Raw genomic sequence first — 23,183 nt, forward strand, 5'->3', positions numbered from 1 at the left:
GCTCTGAACCATGTGAATAAGTTCCTGGCTAAGCCACTCAACTGCCTTTTATCCAGTGACACACTGAGGAGGACACCAAAAGTCCAGCAGAGCCACAGCTGATGGCAGGAGACTGGTAGGGCTCCTCTCCCTCAGAGACTAGGTCCTCAGACTGCCCTGTGGAAACCAACAGGCTATTTGTGATGGTAGGGACTCTGGTAACTGATTCACCAGGGCCTTTGAAGTAGGTACCTCACAGACAGAAGTCACATCCCTAACTTCAGAACGACTGCAGGTCAAAGCCCACAGAGCGTGAAAGAGAGGGCACTTTGGGGACACTGTGCTTTAGAATGGTGAGCCACCTTCCCTTGTCTCTAACCTGAACATACAGAGCTCAGAAGTGTGTGTGTGTGTGTGTGTGTGTGTGTGTGTGTGTGTGTGTGTAAGACTGCAGCGGGGCAGAGAAAGGCCTTCCACCAGCACAAAGCCACCAATGACACACAACACACACCACCTTTACCCTGCTGTGGGATTGGCACTAAAAACCTCACCAGGAGTGAGGCGCAGTACCCCTTCCTCAACAGCAAGGCATGCTCCTGCAGGGTCTGACCCCAAGGGGCCACCGTTCCCCTGGGAGGTATCTCCCCTGGGAGACTCCGTGTTCCAGAGCCGCCTCCATCTTGGCCCAGATTTTCCCTACAGGAAGGACCTGTCTCTGGGAGTGCAGACCCGAGTTCACCCCCCCAGGGCCTCTGCTCCCAAAGTTCAGGCTGTGCAGCAGCTGGCCAGACGGTTCAGATCTTGGGTCTCCAACCTTTGATGAACTGCATGATCTTCTTGACCTGAAGCTTGGTAAGATGAAAGTCATCAGCCAAGATGTCCTCACTGAGCTGCACAAAGATGCTTCCGTCAATGCGTTCTCGGGCAAAGAAGCTCACCACGTCCTCTGAGAGCCCGATGAAGCGCAGGCTCCGTGAGACCTCTTCCACGGAGAGGGCAGATAAGTCTGCTGGTGGCTGCCAGGAGGAAGCATCCCGGACTCCGGCACCTGGGACGCCCTCCCGTGGGCTGCCAGGAGGCCCTTCCAGGCACCCTTGGGTAAGAAAGAGGAGGGTTCCTCCTGCCTCGGGCCCCTGCAAGGCAGCTGGTGACAGTGAGGCAGGGACCTGCCTCAGCACCAAACCTTCCGGCTCTAAGGCCTTGGGCGGACCAAGTGGGGAAAGGCAATGTCCAGACCCAGGTGTCCCCGAAGCTCTGGGCTCCTGGCAGCGGAGCAGCTCCAGCTCAGGAGGACTGGCCTGCCCCAGCTCAAACGGGTCCAGGGGCTCCAGCGCTGGCTCCTGCCACTCAGAGGAGGACAAGGAGGAGGAGGGAGCAGCTGAGTAACCTTGGCCCTGTGGGCCTGGGCCTGGGGAGTGTGTGGGGCTGGAGGTAGCCAGGGCACCCGAAGTGGATGTGGACCCAGAGGAGGAGGCCGCTGGAGCACCTGAAGGGTGGGCAGGCCCAGAGAATGGGTTGAGTGCACCAAAGGGAGCAAGGGACTTCTGGGGACGTGAGGGTTTAAACAGAGGCGGGCAGCTATGGTAGTTCTTAACCGCTGGGGTGTCAGCTCCCAAGAGGGAGGCGGTTCGACCACTCAAAGGCTCTGCTAGGGCTCTTGAGGCCTGACTGGGCGGCTGGGTGGTGGTAGAAGGTAGGGGTCCTGGTGGCGGGCGACTAGAGGACTCGCTGGCTTTACAATCTCCCCAGGTGCAAGGGTAGCAATAGAGAGAGTATGCATCCGGTGACGGGGAACCACTGCCACTGCGGGATCCTGCCCTATAAGCAAAGACAGACACACAGGATGTATGCAGAAGGCAGAGAGAATGGGAGGTGATACTCACGGGACCCCAAAGCAGGAAACTATCCCTAAGTCCCCAAGTCATGTCAGAACACGCAGGGGAAATTAAACTGAAAAAGTACAAATTGGAAAATTGGAGCCTCAAGGCTAAAGACAGGACTCAGTGGTTAAGAGCACTTGTTGATTTCCTGAGGACCCTGGTCAGGTTCCCAACACCCAAATGGTAACTCACAACCATTCATAACTCCAGTTCCAGGACACCTGAAGACCTCTTCCGGCCTCCTTACATACATGCAGACAAAACATTCATACACATAAAATAAAATCAGTAAATCGTAAAGAAAAGGATGGTTGCTTCTCTGCAGCAGAGCCCCAGTGCAGGGAGTGATCATCCACCATGATCCCACGCATCGGGATGATGCCAGAGACTCACCCATCCTGCAGGCCAGAGGAATAGTACGAGAGACTGGAGCTCGGTGAGTGGACAGACTGCAGCTTGGGGAAGCGGGGCGGCACTGGAGGGCTGCCTGTGAGCCTACTGCAGCTGCTGCCACCCCTAGGAGGCACAGGCGGGGCGTGAAGCAGGCGGCACTCTTCCTTCACCTGCAGACAGAAGACCATGACTGCCTCACTGGGCAGTTGGCCTGCCTTACCTCACTTCTCAAGCAGGTGGACCTGGGCCTGAGACCTTGTCCCACCCAGAATGGAGGCTGCCCTGACTAGACACCTCTAGTCTATTTCCAGCCTATTTTGTCCCTCAGACTCGGTCCACAACACTCCCCTATTTCATCGTAAATTCATTGTGAACGTTAGTAGATTGGAGGACCGGGGGATGGGGCGCAATAGCGATATTCCTTCTATATTCCTTCTTCAAGGAAAAGGGTACGCCAAGAGGGATCAAAAGGAGGAACAGGGTCTGCTACCTGGATCCTGTCCTTACAAATTAAGTTTCCCCAAAGAGTGTGTTAAAAGGTGTGATTGATGAGGGAAGTGTCCTATGGACAAATAAGTGGGGAACCGTTAAATATCAGCGCAGAACAAACCTATCAGAGCCTATAATGTGGTTTTAACTCCCCAGGAGTCCTGGGATTGCTTGAAATCACTCGCATCTCCTACATTTACTACACCTCGGAACTTTTCCATCATGGAGGACTTTGTGGAGCTTTGGGTATCCCTGTTTCCAGCTCAGCCTCAATTCTCTGTGCCTTGTGCGTGTTCCCTGATCTTTCCCCTTCTTCCCCGTTGGCTCTAGCCATCCTATCACTCCCCAGGAGCTCCGAGCCTCCGTGTCCCTCTAAAAGCTGCCTAAGTTCTTACAAGGACTGAGCAGAGCTCACTCACCGCCTCAGATTTGGGGGGGACAGGAGGCGGTGGTGCCTCTGGTTCATGCTGTGGGGGCCCCACGGTCCCAAAAGAGATGAGATCCGGCCCTGTCAGCGGCCGTGCACGGGCGTCGGCGAGGCTTTCGGGGCCTTGGTGCACCCACAGCTCCTCGTAGGGGATCTCGGCGCACGCGGCCGCGGGCTCGGGCGCACCCGCCCAATCAGGGCTCACGTACTCCTGGTCGCTGTCGCTCGGTGCTGGCAGGGCAGGACCCAGGCGACCCGGCGGTCCAGGCACACGGACAGACCCGGGAACACGCGGCGCGGGCAGGCAGAGGCGCGCACGGCGCGGACTGGCGCAATCGTCCGCGAGCTCCGCGGGCGCCTCGCGCACAGCAGTGGAGTACTCGTCCGGATCGAAGCGCTCGCGACAGTAGGAGGCGCTGTCGCGCACCAGGCGCTCGACGCGCGGGTCCCCGGCCAGCAGACCCTGCGGCAGAGTGAAGCGCGGCGTGTCGGTGAGCAGCAGGAAGTGCAGTGGCGCCGGACCCTCACGGCGCAGCGCCAGCCCCAGCACCACGGTCTTGGAGATGATGCTGACCAGCTTATAGCAGTGGCCCTCCCGCACAGGGTGTAGGTCGTAAGGGTTGCGCGGCGGCCGGCTGGGTACCAGCACGTTCACCGGAAGCCTCACGCGCTCGATGATGGCGCGCACCGTGTGCTCGCCCTCCTGCATTTGTAGCTCCAGAGGGCTGCGCGTGCTAAAGCGGCCCTGGCATTGGAAGGGCAGGCTCAGGCTCTCGTTGGTGCGGTGGTTCATGCAGATGAGACAGGGCATCTTGCCTCTGACGGGCCTGGCGGCCCCGCCGCCACCTCCTGTGGCCCCCATACTCCCGGGACCGCCGATTCCAGCCAAGGCCCCTGCACGGCCCAACTTGCGCAGGAGCGTGGTGAAGCGCGAGCGCTCTTTGGTTGTCTTGGCGCACAGAATCTCGGCCTGACCCATGAGAGTGAGCTCGTCGCCTGCGTGCAGTGTGAAGTTGTACACCTCGCTGTCCTCGCTGAACTCGCCTGACACCACCTGGGAAATCCCAGAGACAAGATGAGGCCCTAGCTAGGGTCTCAAGGAAAGTCACACACCAGTTCCAAGCTCCCCTAGCTCTCCAGTCCTTTCCTCTTCAACTGTCGCTGACATCAAAGCAAGAGCACTGGACTGGGACTGGAGGGAATCTGAGACTTTAACATTTTCCTTAGCTCCTTAGTTTCCTCGGATGATATTATGAGCATAGAGATATCCTTTGAAAGTGCTCAGTCATGACAGATTTTATTAAGCCCTCTTGACCATTTGCGTGAAACAATACCTCACTCACTCAAGACTACATCAGGTCATGACCCCTCCACACACCATTCCTGCTTCACCACATCTCCTAGAAAATGCTTCAGTCCACTGAGTTAGTGAATAGGCTTTCCCCAAATGGCCTGCCTGTACCAAATGGTGATCAGAAGCCACTCTCCCTCCTGGATCCTATGAGCAACCTAGGGAAAGGGAAGCTTGGGAAGCTTCTACCCCGTGCTAGAAGGACTAACCTTGACACTGAAGGTGATGGCTTCCATCACAAAGATTCGGTCAGGGAAGACACTGGCCACCTCCTCCACACTGCTGAAGTATCTCACCGGCTCCCGCACATCCCGAGCCTGCTCCAGGAGCTTGAATTTGCCTGCACAGGGAACACGGGCAGTTGGGGTAGGGCCTGCCTGCTAGGGGCCAGGTCTGAATTCTAGGAACACCAGGCCCCCTACTGATTGCTATCCCAAACCCATCCAGTCCCTCTGTAATTCAGGTGGGCACAAGGCAAGTAACTAAGGTATAATATAAACATCGTGTGAATTGTCTATGTCACCTCATCAACCATATTCACTTTTGTGATGAGCTTAAAGACAGGCTAGGAACCCCTCTGCCCTCACAGAGATGGAAAAGCCGAGGATTTGTGAGGACTAGCAGAAGATGATGGAGAGAAGACATGGTTTCTCTAGTTCTTCTGTGTTCCCTCACCATAGTCTGCTCCCATTTGTGGCATACCCACTGTTGAATCAGTCACTACCAAAGTCCCGTCAGACTGGACAGTTCTGTAAAGTCTGCTCCTAAGAAATTCGGGCCAGCTGGAGGGATGGCTGAGGCAGTTAGGAGAACAGGGTGCTCTCCCAGAGCTCCTGAGTTCAAATCCCAGCAACCACGTGGTGGCTCACAACCATCTGTAATGGGACCTGATGCCCTCTTCTGGTGTGTCTGAAGACAGCAGGTGACCAGCTGTGAGAAAAGACCTGCAAAAGAAGAGACCGGCCTGGCACAGTGTGTGGGGATTGCGAAGTTGCACCCTTCAAATGAAAGGGATTTTACAGAATGGATATTTTATTCTGTAAGAAATGAGAGGAAGTTGGGGGCATGGTTCAGCAGGCCAAGTATTTCTTGTACAAATATGAGGACCAGAGTCCAGCTCTCCAGCACCCACGTGGAAAACTAGGTGGGCAAATGCCTGTAATCCCAGCTCAAAGGAAGTAGAGACAGGAAATCCTCAGAGCAAGCAGACTAACCAGACCAGCAGAAGGAAGGAGCTGCGGGCTCAGGAAGAGACTGTGCCTCAGAATACAAAGTGGGGAGCAACCAAGGAGGGCACCTGATGTCAATCTTGGGGCTCTTCACAAAGTGCGCCTGCACACACATATGCCCACACACATTTTGACATACATACTTGCAAGAATGTCACATTCCCATGCTCCTGTGTGCACACACAACCAATAAAACCAGGAAAGAAAGTGGATGAAGCCCTCTGGAGGAGTTTGAACAAGAAAATGTAGTGATCAAAGCTGGGCTCTGGCAAGACTCAGGCAAGCAATCCAGTAACAAATCCTGGAGAAGAGCCAGGGAGCGGCACACAGGAATGAGAGCGACACACATGGCCTACTGGTCACAGAGGGGATGGCAGACTGTCCCACACTGGGAACCCAGAGGAACATGGTGGAGGCCGATCCTAGAAGACCAGCAAAGAGCCTCATGGGGTAGTGCCAATTGTTGGTGCATAAGGTAGTGCCACGTATATGTGGGAAAGAAAGAGCAACAGACTGAAGCACAGTGCAGCTGTGGGGCACATGCATTAGGGAACTGGAAAAGAAGACCTTAACCCTTTGGGGACCCATGACCCCCTAAAAGCCCACATTGCTCATAGTATAAACACACAATGAAGAGGGCTCCCACCCAAAGTCCAACCAGAGGCAGAGGGAACCTAAGAAACCTCTGCTGCCTGACACAGGGCCTGAACCATCAACATCCAGCACCAAGGAGAGGGTGGAGCTAAGAAAGAGCAGAGAGGACAGTGAAGGTGCCCTGGAGCGAACCGGAGTAAGGGTCCGGATCCAGCCCAAACTCCCAGACCCTAAAGGGAAGAAGGGCCACAGCCCAAGGCATCAGGGAGAAAAGGAGGGTCCAGAGTCAAGGCGCAGGAGTCCGGAGGACGCTGACACTCTCTAACCCACTTCAGGCTCCTCCTCTTCCACACGTGAACCCCCACCCCTCAACCTCGAGCTGCCAGACGTAGAGAAATGCCTGCTGCCCCCTGTGGCGAGATTTGGAGCCCAGTCAGGGTTGGATCCTGAGAGGATGTGGCAGAAAAGATCGATGTAACCATGGTATCCAGCACCGCCCCCCTCAGCCGCCCAGCCGGGTCATTTCTGGGGGGAGGAAGGAAGGGAGACCTCTCGGGAGTCGTGTATTGGCCTCTAGAAGCCTTCTCTGCCCTGCAGCTTCCTCTCCTGCCCACCCCCCGCCCCCCAACGTCGGTGTAAGGGCAAAGTCTACTAAAGGATCTGAGGACTGTCCCACATTTGCACAGTCCTTTCCAGCCCGAAGCACCTCTCAGAACCAACCTCTCGCAGGCGAGCTCTCAGTAAAGATCAGCGGTAATGATTCAGATGCTGCCGTCTAGTTTGCACAAAATCCCGTTCGGTTCTGCATTGCACCGTTAGGTGGAAAGAGCATAGACTTCAGACGCGGATGTGCCCGAGTCTCAGTTCTGCCACCAAGCAGCATGTGAAATCGTTTGCTGTCTGGACTTTGTGGTTTTCCCATATGTAAACTGGATCCATACTACATGACTCACATTGGAGTTGAGCGGAGGGGCGCACCTGACAAGGGCTGGGGAGGGGGGTAGGCCAAGGCTCTGGAAATATCCGGTGGTTTGGGGAAGGTGTTTGGATCCTCAGGCAGCACTGGCCCAGATTTCTCAAGACACCAAGTCACCCTGACTCCTGCAGCCTGGAGACCGCAGGCAGCAGCAGTGGCAGTGCCCCCAGTCCCACCCCTCCCCCACTGGCCACAGCCGGTCCCGGCCAGTGCCATTATTAATTCATTGGGAGGGCTCAGCGTGGAGCCTGCACTCTGAGCCTCCTCGGAGGCCCAGCCCCCCTCTCCACTCCCACGAAGTGAGGCCCCCAGCGGAAGAGGGAGCAGGGGCCGCAGGCTCTGCCGGCCAGCTGCCACATCACTGTCCCGTCCCCACCTCTCATGCTCACTAAGGAGACATCAAAATGGAGGGGATAAAGGACTGAGGGCTTCCTGTCTTCCATTCATAGTGTTCTGGGAACTCCATGACTTTGGTGGTAAAGATAAAACCCAACTGGTACCACTGTGAAGGCTTTTCACAAACCACTGGAGGGTTTTAGTCAAGAAGGTAAAGAGCTCTACCTGAACCAATGCTAGATTCTCAGGTAGATTCTAGCTCGCAGCCTAGGACAGAAGAAGCCTCAAGGCAGCCTGATGGCGGGCCAGCTCTTCCCTAGAGTATTGCAAGTTCAGAGGCCAGCCCTACCAAGTGTGTTATAAAGAGCTCAAACCTGGGGCAAGGTTTAAGCCTTGACTCAAAAGAGGCCCAGGCCAGAGAGAGCAGTGGCAAGGCCAGGGAAAGACTGTGGCCTTCCCAGCTCCAGAGGTCACATGCAACCCCTGTTGCAGACGGGGCAGAGAGCTGTACAGTAGAGGAAAGCGCAGAATCGGAGCCTCGCTCTCCACTAAAGGGAGCTGATTAGTGAGAACAAATTGATAATGGCCAACCCCCACCCAAGGCTCTGGAACAGTAGCTGCCCTAGGCTTGCATGGAGACTTTTCTGGGATGGCACTGGACTCATACCTTGGGGACAACCGTCTGTGGTGCTGGCATAGTGCAGTAAGCAGAATCCAGTGGTTATGATACCTGAGCTCTGGCCCGTGGTGACTTCTCTAAGTGGTCCTATGACCCTTAGCAGGCCATGCTGTCCTGGGGCCCTTGGTTTCTTTACCTGCAAAACTGAGGTGCTACACTCTCAGTAGACCCTTTCTTCAAACAAAGCCTTACCTAAAACACACAGTCAAGTCTGGTGGCAGATCTGTAACTCCACCCACTCAAGAGGCTGAGGCAGAAGGATCACAAGTTCAAGTCCTGCCTGGGCTACACAGCAAACCTAGGCAACTGATCGAGACCATGCCTCAAAATAGAGGATGGCCGAAATGGCTCATGAAGGTGTGTATAGCCAAGCCGGGAGACCTGGGTTTGGTTCCTTGCCCCACATGGTAGAAGGCGAAAATCTGCAAGTTGTTCCCTGACTTACACACACACACACACACACACACACACACACACACACACACAAAGAATGAATAAAAATCTAATAAAAAATAAAATGAAGTGGTAGAGAAGGGACAGGGGATATACGTTAGAGGTAGAGCACTTGTCTGGCAGAAATGAGGCCTTAGTTTTAACCTCAGTACTACAAATTAAAAAAAATAATAATACAAAACACATAAAAGCAGTTAGCACATTCTTTAGAAATCTAACCCTTCAGCATTGTTCACAAAGCCAGCCTTAGCTACCTGACAAGAACCTGTCTCTAAAATACAAAGAATCAAAAGTCTATAAGCCTGAGCGTCACCTCTTCAGAAACAGGGCTCTACAAATGATACGGACACTCCTAAAGCCTAACCCTAACCGTAACCTCTAGCCACTTACCCCTAGCATGTTCTAGCTCAATCCTGAAGCTCCAAGGAAAGGTGGTCATCAGAGGCTTCCCCTAATCATACCCCCCTGCACCCTTGGTCCCAGCTCCTCCTGCCTCCCCATGCTCAGAGATCTTAAGCCATCCGGCCCTAGCTGGGCACACCTGGGTACTGCAGGGGGATGTCAATCTTGGGTCCAATGACGTAGTGGCCCTCCTCCAGGGTATGGGCGGTCACTGTGGTCCACTGGCGGCAGGAGTGGATCAGCAGGATATCTCGTTCACTGACACCCTCAGCATACTCCCCTGGGAGAGAAAGGAACAGACGGGAAGAAGGAAAGAAGAAAGTCAAGAGAGGAAGAAAAAAAAAAGACTGGGTGAGACCCCCCCCCTCAGTGAGCCCCTGCCTGGGGATTGTGTCCTGTGACCCCTGTACTGGTCAGCAACACGGGTGGAGCAGTGGGCTGTTAGCTGTGTGGTGAGTCTGGCCTGAGCCTCAGAGCTCAGACTCCCTATGGGGACCCAGCAACTGCAGCATCCTCAGCCTCCCATTCATCACTTCACCGGAGTGTCTGCTATCCTGGCCCAAGCTGAGGCTGGGGACTCCCAACGGATGAGTCTGGACCAGTCAGCTTCTGCCCTCCAGGCATGCTCAGGCCTCGGGAGACCTGGAGGAAGCAAGTTGGCAGCACACAGCTGAGGGCGTGTAGGGACATGGAGGAGGGGGACACCAGGCTGGGGTGGAGTAAAAGAGCCACTGCTCTTGACAGGAGTCAGGCCTGAGAACACGGTAAATGCACTTCTGTGGGACCCTGCCAAGTCAGTGCCAAGCCTAGGCAAGGAAGGCCTTGTTGTGGCAAAGGAAAGAACTAGAAGAGATCAGTCCCTGGCTACGAGGGCTCTTAAAGTCACTGTCAGCTGGGGATGGCGGGGCTTATGGGAGCCTACTCCTGGATCTCTCAGAGAAACATTTTTCCTGTCTTCCCACTGCCATAGAGTCTCGAATTCACAGGACCTCCAAGGATAGGGAACCTCACCCTGACACTGGAAACCCCGCCCTAGAGAAGCTATTTCTTAAAGTTGGGGTTGCACACGCACTGGATTTAGGGAAGCAGAGTGGGGGAGGGGGAGCCTAGGCTGAGGGAAGCAGCCCAGGGGCAGAGGTGCTGAAGTTGGGAGGGGTCTGGGCCCAAGAGGCTCCATCCCCGGCAACGGTTTCCAGGGGAGCAGGAGGGGCAGCCCAGCTTCCAGGAGACTGATGGGGCGTATCCTGGATGCAGCTGGTGGGCACAGTGGGGGTGGGGATGTCTCCTTCCCAGCCCCCTCACAAACACACACACACACACACACACACACACACACACACCCCTTACAAATTTCCTACCAGCCCAATGAACGGGAAATGGTTTGCTCTAACACCAGAAACTTCATAAAGCACGTCCATGTTGTGTGTATAATGGGTGGGGTATTCAGGGTCTTCAGGGGGCCAAGGGGGGATTGTCCCATTCTGGGTGTGAGGATTTGTGTGCACTAAAGTGTAAGCAGGGGAGGTTTGCCTTCCTCCTCCAAGCTCCATGAGGAGAGGAAGCTCCGTTCTCTCCAGTTCTATAAGCTCTTCCTGGGGCTCACCTAGTAAACTCCACCCACCACTATTCCATAGGGACGCAGGCCAAAGCCACACACAGGTAGGTACACACCAATAGTCAGGAGTCACCATCAGCAATAGTTCAACTGCACCCAACAAGACACATGCTTGTCACCCAAGCAGCACAACTCAGTCTCAAGATCTTACCAAGGGGGCCCCTCCTGAATGCATACCCACGAGGGGACTTCCAAGGACACACCTTGTCAAGCATACGTTCGTACTCTAATGGTGACTGCAGTCGACACCACACTGTCACAGACAGCTAGGCCATCCCACACTATTGCTCATTCATTCATTCATTCATTCATTCACTTATGAATGAATGCCCATACTCTTTGGCCCTCCCCAAAAGCCAGCAGCCCAGTGGAATGGGACACACAAGTGTCAGGGAAGAGCAGAGAAGGCCTAGCCATACAGAAGCACTCAAAGAAAAGGGTGTCAAAGAGATGCGTGGGAAGTGAACAGGAAGAACCTAGGGGAGAATTTCCTATTCACAGGCAGACACAGTCCAGCTGCAGGTGCAGTCCTGGGATCGCACGCTGAGCGGTGGGTGAGATCCCACCGGAGTTGGACTCCAGGTATTCCACCTAAAGAACTCGGACACCCACGTCCCACAGAGCCTGCTTCAGCCCGCCTGGTGCTCACTGTGCCCAGTTCTTGCTGTTGCGGGTCTGAGGAGGGGCTGCCAGTCCAAGAAGAAGACAGCACAGGAGTCCCATTAGCATTCAGGGAAGCGAGTGTGCCAACGCGGGCCAAACCCCTATTCTTCTCACACACAAAACCCCCAGCCTGGCTGCCAGCCCCGGCTCCCGCCCCTCCCCCAGCCAAACAGCTCCCCTTTCCCCCAACACTACAGTCCTCTTGCTCTGTGCAGCCTTCAGGCTCTCCCATATAGGGTCCCATCATCGAAACACAGGGGGCCTGCTGGAGAAATAGGAGGGGAGACGGGGGAGCGCCGGGGTCCTGTGCTGAGATGGAGAGGGGGGGTGCCTGGTGGCCGGGCCCGCTCACTCAGGCCTCTCCAGAGGGTAGTCTGCCCGATGCCAAAGGACCTCAGGATGTCAAAGGACGGTTCAGGAAAGGTCTCAAAAAGGGACTAGCGAGGATGGTAGGGAAAGACTTATCATGGTCCAAGGGCTGCAGCTGGATGAAGGTGAGAGGCTGGAGACAAAGGGACCAAGGGGGTGCGGCCCGGGCAGGGGCCGACAGACGCTGGGAAAGCGGGGTGCACTGACAGAGTGGCCCACAGACTCAGCCAGCATTACTGGCTCCAAAGAGGACTGAAAAGTTTGTTGTAACCCTGCGCCCAATTTCTAACCCTGTGTGTGTGTTGGGGGAGGGGGGTCGGTGGGGCCCAAGAAGCGGCCCCCGGATTCAGGGGCTCCAGTTGTCCCAGGAGCCGCCCCAGGAGACAAGCAAGGCTCCCATCTCTGGGGACAGAGAAGGTAGGGACCGAATGCGCCTAGCAGTCCTGTGGGCTCCAACGGAGCGAGGCCCCGACTGTTCGCGTCCTCCGCCCCCGTCTCCCCTCTGGACACCCGGTACCTGGCCCGAGGCAGGCGAGCGTGGGCAGGCGACAGCGGCTGACGATGAGGTCCAGCGGGAAAGCGCCCATGCTCCAGCGCAGCCCGGCAAGCCCGGCCGCCAGCTTCTCCATGGCATGGGCGCTCCCCGGGGTCCGCCGTCCCGGGACCCCGACGGCCAGTCCCGCGCAGCTCGGGCTGCGCGCCCGCCACCTCCTCCTGGGTCGTAGCGGCGCTCCCCGCCTGGCAGCCCAGCAGAGCCTCGAGAGTCACGTGGCCAGCCTCCTCCCACGGGGCGCCGGCCCCCACCCCCATCCCCGCCCCGCGCCCCGCCCGCCGGGCCCGCGCCCCTGGAGCGCCCAGGTGACGGCTGGCGACAGGGCGCTTGTGGTGGAGATGGGTAGGGGAAAGGAGAACGGGGTCCGATGGGGTTCTGGCCCGGTGTCCTAGGTTATCCCTTCGTGCCAAGGCCTAACGGAGTCTGGACCCAGGACCGCTGCGTTGCTCACGTCCGCTACTCCAAGCCGGAGGCGATGCTCGTTTGCCGGGATGCTCTGACTGGGGAGGAGCAAAAAGGGCGGGTGGCACTTGGAGTGTGAATCTAAGTTGTCTCGGAATCTTGTAAAAGCACTTTCCAAACCCACGCTCCCCCAACCCGACCCCAACCCAACCTCCACCCCCATTCCCACCCCAGTCAGTTCTGTAGATGGTGAAACAGGTTCAAGCACCTGAACGATTGGAGTCAGTGGCACAACTCATTTTTTTTTTAATGGGCTCTTTCTTTTCTGTTCTCTCCATCAACTTTCATCCACTGCTGACTGAGGCCCTGGAGTTCCTTTAGAGGAGAAGAAGCCTTTCCCAGAGCTTTGCTGGCCTTGGTCTCGCACCGGGCTGGAGGCTCACTTCGCTCCAGTGTGCCTGCGGCGCCCTCTGCAGATGTAGGCCGGTCATGGATGAGTGCCTTCGGAGAAGGACCTTGGTCCCTAGTCTGGTCCTCTAAAGCCCTCCATGCCCTCAGGAGACTTCCACACGGGTACACACAAACCCTTTCATCTGACGGACCTGAACCCCAAAGGAAATGGCAGCGGATAGCACCTTTTCTGCTTTTGTCTGTTTAAAACTAGGGTCTCTCTGTGTGTAGTCTAGATTGGCCTACGGGTCAGGCTTGAGCCATGGAGTCAGGAGCGGTTTTTCCTTTTCTTTTCCATACCCAGGGCCTGTCGCATGACAAGCAACTGCTCTACCACTGGGGTATCCCCAGCCCTTCTCTCATTTTCAGTCTTCAGACAAGGCTCAAGAAGCTGCCCAGGCTGACCTTGAACTTCCTCTCTAGCATAGCCAAGCCCTTGAATTTCCAATCCTTCTGCCTCAGTGCCCCAAGCAGCTGGGACCATAGGCTTCTGAGATCATACACTGTATGGAAGCAAAACCTGTGGGCACTTCCTGTGCACATCTGGCTGCAGTCACCACCTTCACCTGCAGCCATTCGGGAAAGCCTTCTGCCCATTAAGCCAGTTGAAAGCCTTCCCCTCCAAGCCCCCATTTCCCAGGTAACACCAAATGGGCACAGGGAATGCCTCCAGATCTCCTTCAAGAGCAAGTGCTAAGCCATCTCTCTAGACCTTTAAACTAATGTAAAAATTAATGTAACTTTAAAAACTAAGACATCGGGCTGGAGAGATGGCTCAGTGGTTAAGAGCACTGACTTGGTGTTCCAGAGGTTCTGAGTTCAAATCCCAGCAACCACATGGTGGCTCATAACCATCTGTGTGCCTGAAGCCAGCTACAGTGTAGTTATATATAATAAATAAATACATCTTTAAAAAAAAAACCTAAAACATCTGTTAAAGATTCTGTATTTAATGGGGGTGAAGGCAGATGGAGGATGGAACCCTGAAAGAGATGAGTGAATGAAAGTTTACTTTCCCACCTGATAGGGCAGAGGGTCTCTCTTGAATAGTGTGACCTCATGTTGTGTTCCTCTGAAGTTGAAAATTCTATCCTCAGAGAGAAGGTAAACTAAAGGAGCCTCAGGAAGTCCCTGAAACCGATCAGATTCATTAGGCCCAACTCCAAAGCCATGCAACAAAAGAAGACTCTGAGACTAGATCAGCTACCTCGAAAAAGCAGAAGCCAACTGAGCTGTTTCGAAGAGGTTTAGACCAACTGAGCCACTTTGGAAGGACTCTCTCTAACGTGATGAACTGCCCAGAGGCTGTGCAATGTGTTCCAGATTTCCAGCTTTGTAAGCTGTCAACCATGCTGGGATGGGCTTTGGTGATGAAGCTGTCTTTGAATAATTTCTGCTCCATGTTCCTTGCCCACATTCCTAATAAAATTCATGGTTCACCAAACTTAACTTTAGTGGTAACTGTAGTTCGGTCTGTCATGGGCTCCCTGAGGTGAGTAGATATGTGTGTCTCCTCACACACATATTCTCAGGAAAAGTTTTGTCACGCAACACAATATGACAGTTTATAGAGTAAAGGCCAGGGTAGCAAGCATAAGCCCAACTCCAGACAGCAGGTGTGTAGGGCAATACAGTCTCCTGGCTGTCAAACCCTGGAAGTAGCTATCATATCTGTGGCAGTAGTCTCATGCATGGTCCTCAGCACTCGGACCACTCAGAAATTCCCAGTGCACGTTATAATTTCCAGCCATGGTTCCAGTGACACCTGGTCCTTTTAAGTAGGAAAAGTCATTTGGAATTCACACTCTGGGTGCTGGAAGGCTCATTGCTATACACCATTCAGCTACAACACTGTGTAGCCCAGGCTGACCAGGAACTTGCTAGGTAGCTGAGGATTGCCTTGAATTTTTGAGGAAGGGTCTCACATGGCCCAGGATGTAGCAAGAATTGCCTTAAATTTCTGATCCGCCTACATCCATCTCAGTGTGTGGCCTGTAAGTGTGCAGCACCAGGCCCAGTTTTATGTGGTGTTGGGCATTAGACCCAGGTCTTTACAAGTTTCTAAGCAAGCGCTCTACATTCTAAACACCATCCCCATCCTTAAAGAAATAGAGGGGTTGCGGCAGTGGCTCAGCAGCCAGGAGGCCTGGCTGCTCTTCCTAGAGTTTCTGAGTTCAATTCCCAGCAGCTACATGGTGGCTCGCAACCATCTGTAACAAGATCTGATGCCCTCTTCTGGTGTGTCTGAAAACAACGACAACGTACTCGAGTTAAATATGTGTATCTTTTTAAAAGAAAAAAAAAAAGGAAATGTAAGCTGGACGTGGCAATGCACTCAACTTCAGCACTCGGAAGGCAGAGGCAATGAGATCTCTGAGTGTTAGAGGCCAGCCTGATCTATGTAATTCAGAAAAAGCCATAAAGACATTGTTGAAAGAAAGAAAGAAAGAAAGAAAGAAAGAAGGAAGGAAGGAAAGAGAGAAACAAGCAAGCAAGCAAACAAACAAACAAAGAAATCAGAGTGAAGGGAATGTTAAGAGTCACAAGAAATCCTTACCTGTAGATTCTAATTAACAAATAAAAAACAAAATCATGAAATACTCGTTTCGGGAAGTCAGACAAGAGTTTTGGTCAATAGAGCTGAACAAATCAGTCAGCTGGAAGCCTGATATAATTGAGTTATTTGTCATTTGGGCATTTTTAGGGGCAGGAAGGGTTTCTGAGACAGAGTCTTGCTATGTACTCCAGACTGGTCTTGAATTCATGATCCTCCTGCCTCAGTATACTGGGATTAAAGTCAGTTATCACTGCAGCATCTGAGGTACTATTTTCTTTCAATGTGTCTGGTTTTTATAGAAAGATTTATTTATTTTATGTATATGAACACACTGTAGTTGTCTTCAGACACACCAGAAGAGGGCATCAGATCTCATTACAGATGGTTGTGAGCCACCATGGGGTTGCTGGGAATTGAACTCAGGACCTCTAGAAGGGCAGTCAGTGCTTTTAACCACTGAGCCATCTCTCCAGCCCCTGGGTTTTTTTGGGTTTTGTTTGTTTGTTTGTTTGGTTGGTTGGTTGGTTTTTGGTTTTTGTTTTTTTGGTTTTTTTATTATCTTTTTAAAGATTTATTTTTGGGGTTGGGGATTTAGCTCAGTGGTAGAGCACTTGCCTAGCAAGCGCAAGGCCCTGGGTTCAGTCCCCAGCTCCGAAAAAAAGAAAAAAAAGATTTATTTTTATTTTCATTTATGTGCATGTTACAAGGTGTCTTAGAGGCTAGAAGGTCTCAGACCCTCTCTCTGAGCTGCAGTTAGGAAGTACCCAGCTTGGACACCGAAAATCAAGTTCGGATCCTCTGGAGGAAAAGAAGCGCACTTAACCATTGAGCCGGCTCTCCAACTCCAAGTACAATGTTTCCATTCTAAATAAGCTTAACAATAGTGTGATTAACATGTTTCATAATAATACATGTATGACTTTCCTTTTGAGATAGGGACTTTGTAGCCCAGACTAGCCTCAAACTCATTATGTAACTCAGGATTACCTTGAAATCCAGATCTTCCTGACTCCTGACCTGTTAAGTGTTTAAGACATTGGTTGGGCTTGGTGTTGGGGTGCATGCCTTTAATTCCAGTACTTGGGAGGCAAGGTGGATCATGGTGAGTTTGAAGCCAGCCTGATCTACATAGCAAGTTCCAGGACAGCCAGAAATATGTCATAAGACCACACTTGACTAGTAAGGTTATTTTAATTGAGTCCTGAAATCACTTTATTTTTAAAGGCAGTTTCTCCCTGCATAGCTCATATTCAAGAGTGGTTTCCCAACCCCTGCTGCCTCACCTTCTCAAACACTGGAATTATAGCATGTATTATCATGCCCAGCTTTCTTTGTGCATGCATGTGTGCATTCGTGCCTCTGTCTGTGTGCATGCAAGCCGCAGCAAGCCACAGCAAGCATATGGAGGTCAGAGGACAGCTTTTAAGAGTTACTTCTCTCCTTCCAAGGCTGGTTTCAGGGATGGCTGAAGGTTTCACAAGAGAATGAACCCAACGGAGCCATGTTGAGGCAGAAAAGTAAAGGTTTTGTTTAAAGCAGGAATTCATAGTCTCCAAGACAAGGGAGTACTGCACCGAAAAGGGGAATCTGGGGTCTTATAGGGTGATTTTAGTTGGACAGGAGCATGACAAGAGGGCATTAAGGAAGAAGGAACTGCCACAGGCTGCACTGAGTCAATGTTTACAGGGGGAGGGGCTCTGTCTGTTAGGATAGCAGGAGGCTGTGTTCAAGTTGTTCTGCTGAAATGAGGAGTCAACGGGCTTCTGACCACTCAGGTTCCCTTCCCTTGAAGGAGCAGGGTCCTGCACAGGTCGTTCATCTCAGTGTCTTAGGTGACTCCACCTCGGGAGTAACGTAACGCGCGAGATTACAAAACTGCTAGGAAAAACATCTGAGGATCTAGACCACCTTGTGCTAGATGATGACTCCTTAAGACTCCAAAAGCTTGGGGCTGGAGAGATGGCTCAGTGGTTAAGAGCACTGGCTATTTTTCCAGAGGACCTGGTTTCTATTCCCAGCGCCCACCTGGCAGTCCACACTGTCTGAACTGCAACTCTAGAGGACTCAACTCTTCTGATCTTGGCACCAGGCATGCATGCATGTTGTACACAGATATATACAGGCAGCCCCCATATATGTGTGTGTTATATATATTATTGTATGTATTCATAATATGCATATATATGTATAATATGTGTAGCTTATAAGTACATTATATGTACATATACAAACATATACTTAAATGTATGTGTTAATTGCAGAGTTGGACTTTTTTGGTTTTGTTGTTTTGAGACAGGATTTCCCTGTGTAACCCTGGCTGTCCTGGAACTCCCTCTGTAGACCAGGCTGGTCTCAAACTCAAAGATCCTCCCGCCTCTGCCTCCTGAGTGCTGGGATCAAAGCCATGAGCTGGGCTGGAGAGATGGCTCAGTGGTTAAGAGCACTAACTGCTCTTCCAGAGGTCTTGAGTTCAAATCCCAGCAACCACATGATGGCTCACAACCATCTGTAATGAGATCTGATGCCCTCTTCTGATGTGTCTGAAGATAGCTACAGTGTATATAATAAATATTTAAAAAAAAAATAAAGCTGTGAGCCTCCACCAGTGTTGTACTTCTTTAAAATGGAAAGGGGGGCTGGTGATGGTGTCTTGGCATCTTTCTGTCCTGCTGTCTGGCCAGTACTTGCCTTCTTATTTAACCTTTTCTTGCTACACACCCAATAAACATTCATTTGAAATCAGAATATAAATAGATAGTTAGATAAATATATATAACTGGGGCTAGGAGTGTAGCTCAGTTGACAGAGTGCCTGCCCAGCATACAGGAGGCTCTGAGTTCGATTCCTTGCACCTCACAAAACCGGGTGTGGTGGCACAGACCTGTAAAGCCAGCACTCGGGAGTTAGAAGCAGAGGAATCAGAAGTTCAAGGCCCTGGATTACAAAAAAATAAAAAGAATTAAAATTTAAACTATCAATAATAGGGGGCTAGAGAGATGCTCAGTGGCTAGAAGCACTGAATTTTCCTCCAGAGGACCTGGGTTCAATTCCCAGTACCCACATGGCAGCTCACAACTGTCTGTAACTAGCATCTTCACAGACATACAGGTAGGTACCAATGCACATAAAATGAAAATAAATTATTTTTTAAAGGAGCTCGAGCATATATTGTTGCTGGAGATGGTTACCTGGTTAAGTTCACTTGCTGCTCTTTCAGAGAACCCCAGTTTGGTTCCCAGCACCCAAATAACAGCTCACATTCCTGACTTGATATGGTAAGGTCAGCAACATCCTGGAGAGTCTTTTAAATCAGGAGTGGGAATCAAAAGGGAAGAATAGAATTCTTTTCAACGTAAAACAACAAAACCTGTAACAGACAAATATAATCAGACAAATTACCAACTAACTCATCCTTTCTGCCTGCTGGGTGCTGGGGGCTGGAGAGATGGCTCAGCAGTTAAGGGCACTGACTGCTCTCCCAGAGGATCCAAGTTAAAATCCCAGCACCCGCATGGCAGCTCACAACTGTCTGCAACTCCAAGACCTTACACTCTCACACAGTCATACATGCAGGCAAAACACCAATGCGCATGAAATAAAGGCAAAGATTTTCTTTAAAAAGTTGTCACAGTGCCTCCCACTGTCAAGCTGGGGGAATCTGGCAGCAAGGGCAGAAGTCAGGAGCTACCAACACTGGATGTCCTGCTCTAGTCTAACCTAGAAGTTTCCAGAACTAGAAAATCCCTCCTCAGTCACCTCTATAGTGACATAGTGACTGAACAGCTGGGATGTCTTCTTGGTAAGTTGTGCTTGATTACACACACACACACACACACACACACACACACACACACACACACACGCATGTACTATATATATATATATATATATATATATATATATATATATAATAGGCACTTACACAGTTAGTCATGGAGAGCAACAGGCCTGCTGGTAATGGTGTCAAACTATAATGGTCAAAGACTAACCCTACAAAACTTTTATCAAGGATTAATTTAATCTTTTTTTTTCTTTTCTTTCTTTCTTTTCTTTCTTTTTCTTTTTTTTTTCAGAGCTGGGGACCGAACCCAGGGCCTTGCGCTTGCTAGGCAAGCGCTCTACCACTGAGCTAAATCCCCAACCCCTTAATTTAATCTTAAAAACAAATACAAACTAGCAATTTGCTCTTTCTCAACATGACAGTTCACTAGTGGTACAACTGCCAGGTAAAAAACATACATCTTTACAACTTGGTGGTTCCAAGTTTAAAAAAAAAAAAAACCAGGAAGAAAGAAAAAGAAGGAAGGAAGGAAGAGAGGAAGGAAGGAAGGAAAAAACCACACACAACAAAAAAGACTTTGTTCAGCTCTCCGGCCACAATTGGAGCCACCAATGAGGCTTTGTTGAATTAAGCCCCCCCAGTTAAGATTTAGAAAACACCATGGATTGGGCTAACACCATTGTTGGTGGGCTGTGTCTCAAACCAGTGATAAATCCATCTCAGGGTTCAGAGGAAAACAAGGAGAGTCTAAAATCAATGCAGGGCCGGAGAGATGGCTCAGTGGTTAAGAGCACCGACTGCTCTTCCAAAGGACCTGAGTTCAATTCCCAGCAACCACATGGTGGCTCACAACCATCTGTAATGGGATCCGATGCCCTCTTCTGGTGTGTCTGAAGACAGTGACAGTGTACTCGCATACATGAAAAAAATAAATAAATCTTTAAAATCAGTGCAGACATATCATTCCTTCAGGGTCTTCGTCATTATAAATGTTCTCTGCTATCTGCCACACTTGGATGGTATTGTCTTCTGATACAGAACAAATCACCCAAGGTTCATTGGGATTCCAGGAGAAGTCAGATATCTTGGCAGTGTGACCACCAGGAATAAACAACTCTGGTGGGCCATCCTCTGCTTCTTCTGGGGATTGTCTCTTCCCAGACATTCAGCCGACGGTCAGTACCACTGGAAGCTAAGATAGTCTCATTGTGAGGTGACCACTGAACTTGGAATACTTCATCCTTATTGCGATTCAAAGGAATGCAACTTGAGGTTCAGATTTCTCAGACCCCACAAGGCAACGGTCTTGTCAGCTGATCCTGTGGCAAGAATGAACTCACTTTAAGGATTGAAAGATAAGCAATTCACTTCAGCTGTGTGAGCATCAATGGAGGGAGTGGCTTGGAAGTATTCGTTCCTGACCCATAAGCAACTCTCCCGAACAGAGACTCGTGGAGCAGATGCCAGGAAACGTCCTCTACTACTGCTGTATGCCCTGCAAAGATGACTTTTGCGTCCACCACTTTTCCTTCTTTGGAAATGCACTGATGTCCCACAGGCAGACGATATGATCATCTGAAGCACTAAGTAAGTAGCCTCTGAGATTTGGAGTCCCAGAAAACCCATAACCTTCCTTCGGATGTCCACGGTGACTCCCCAGAAGGGTCTGGTTTAGAAGGGTGCTTTGTGTAGTCAAAAACAAGAACATCACCGGATGGAGTCGTCGTGGCAATGATGCAAGGGTTCTAAGTCATGTACCGGGCCCTGTTTCCTTCTCTTTCGTGGTTGATCTTGTTTCTATTTCAATTTTCCCACTGACAGAACCTAAACCCCCAAATTCTCCCTTCTCACTGTCAAAATGCGTTGTATCAAACTGATCATCATCATTAGGGATGGTTTTATTCATCCGATGTATGTGTTCCCAGGACAAGCCGATGAATGCTGAAATCTTTCCCTTAGGGCCTGGTCACATCTGGAAGCCACTGGACAGTTAGATGGGGCCACTCCAAGGCTTGGGTCATCACTAAATCATAAAGAAAAGGGGTCTTCTTCTTCTTCTTCTTCTTCTTCTTCTTCTTCTTCTTCTTCTTCTTCTGCCATATTTTGTACTCCTCGTTGATTACATGTTCTTCCACAACATCATCAAAGGCTGCTTCCTTGCTAGCCATGGCGGCAGGAGAGCCAGGAGGGGTTGGGGAATCCCCGGGTCGTGCGTTGCAGGAGGGGTGGGAGGCTACGGGCCTTCCCTCATAGTTCTAGCCTCATGAGTATACCAAAACTCAGCTCAGAACCACCGTGAAACGCTAGCTAATCGTAAGAACATCTTTGCAAGCCTAGCAGTCAGGGCGTGTGCCTTTAATCCCAGCACTCCAGAGGCAGAGGCAAGCTGATCTCCGAGTTCCAGGACAGCCAGGTCTACAGAGCGAGTTCTAGGACTACACAGAGAAATCCTGTCTAGAAAAACAGAAAGAAAACAAACAAAAAAGGAAAAAGAAAACCCCTTTGTTTTTTACTTTCTTTATGCAGAGAGCGTGTGATGGTATACACATGTAATGTCAGCCGAGGCAGGCCAATCAAGAAGTCGAAGATAGCTTGGTCCACACTGAGACCTTGTTTCAATCAAACAAAACAGCTGGTAAACCTGGCCAACAGCCGACCTCTGTGGAGGTTGTGGACCCCAGGGGAACCTGTTGTGAATGTGGTCTAAAGCTTGCATTCTGTCATTTGGGTTCCCAAAACTGCACAAAAATCCGTATGTGAGACGCTGAGAGTCCCTGCCCTCAATTGATTGTGATTGGTAAATAAAGTTTCTGGTGGCCAATAGCTGGGCAGGGAGTGTTTTGGAAGCTATGTTTTTGTGTTTCCCATATATTCAGGTAATATTTAATTCATTCTCAGACCTCTGATGGGGTTAAAGACTAGTTATAGCCCAATAAGCAAACTTAAGTTGTTTTTTTCTAAAGATTTATTTATTTTATTTATGTGAATACACTCTAGCTATCTTCAGACACACCAGAAGAGGGCGTCTGATCCCATTACAGATGGTTGTGAGCCACCATGTGGTTGCTGGGATTTGAACTCAGGACCTCTGGAAGAGCAGTCAGTGCTTCTAACCACTGAGCTCCAGTCCCAAACTTAAGTTGTTTAACATTGAAGAAAATTATGTAGATTTGAAAGGATAGTTTCCAGACAGTAATACAAGTTAAAACCAAAACATAATTCAGGTATAGAATTATAAACTCCTTAAGTTAGGATAGATGTTAGAGTAATGTACCTAAAAGTTGATAGGCTGGACGTTATTAGTGTATAGCGAATCTTACAGTTCACATAACTGTTAGAACTATGTTCATAGTGTATCTGAGAGAAAAAGGTGTTTTTAATGAACAAAAGGGGGGAAATGCTGTGGATGTGCTCTAATGCTTGCATTATGTTTTTTCGGTTCCCAAAATTGCATGAGAATCGGCCTGTCAGATGCTGAGGGTCCCTGCCCCCCAGTTGGTTCTGATTGGTAAATAAAGTTGTCGGCAGCCAATGGCTGGGCCGGGAGACAGAGGCGGGACTTTAGGATCAGGGGCAAGGGGACTGAGAGAGAAGAAAGAACACCT

The 23,183-nt window shown here is 51.0% G+C and overlaps 1 protein-coding gene and 1 pseudogene across 2 annotated transcripts; both read right to left on the minus strand.

Annotated features, from left to right (window-relative positions):
* Positions 1-751: 751 nt before the first annotated feature.
* Positions 752-12,464, minus strand: Garem2 (GRB2 associated regulator of MAPK1 subtype 2). The gene is made up of 6 exons (NM_001191874.1): positions 12,353-12,464; positions 9,328-9,468; positions 4,729-4,859; positions 3,161-4,222; positions 2,253-2,422; positions 752-1,797 (listed from the first exon to the last, which is right to left on the minus strand). Exons 1-6 carry the CDS (start codon positions 12,462-12,464, stop codon positions 774-776), a joined length of 2,640 nt encoding a protein of 879 aa, NP_001178803.1. The 3' UTR covers positions 752-773.
* Positions 12,465-20,524: 8,060 nt separating this feature from the next.
* LOC148005120 (histone-binding protein RBBP4 pseudogene) lies at positions 20,525-23,183 on the minus strand (annotated as a pseudogene). The gene has a single exon (XR_015623529.1). The product of XR_015623529.1 is annotated as a histone-binding protein RBBP4 pseudogene (transcript).

This window comes from Rattus norvegicus, chromosome 6, assembly GCF_021556685.1.
Source record: "Rattus norvegicus strain SHRSP/BbbUtx chromosome 6, alternate assembly SHRSP_T2T, whole genome shotgun sequence".
Taxonomy (NCBI): domain Eukaryota; kingdom Metazoa; phylum Chordata; class Mammalia; order Rodentia; family Muridae; genus Rattus; species Rattus norvegicus.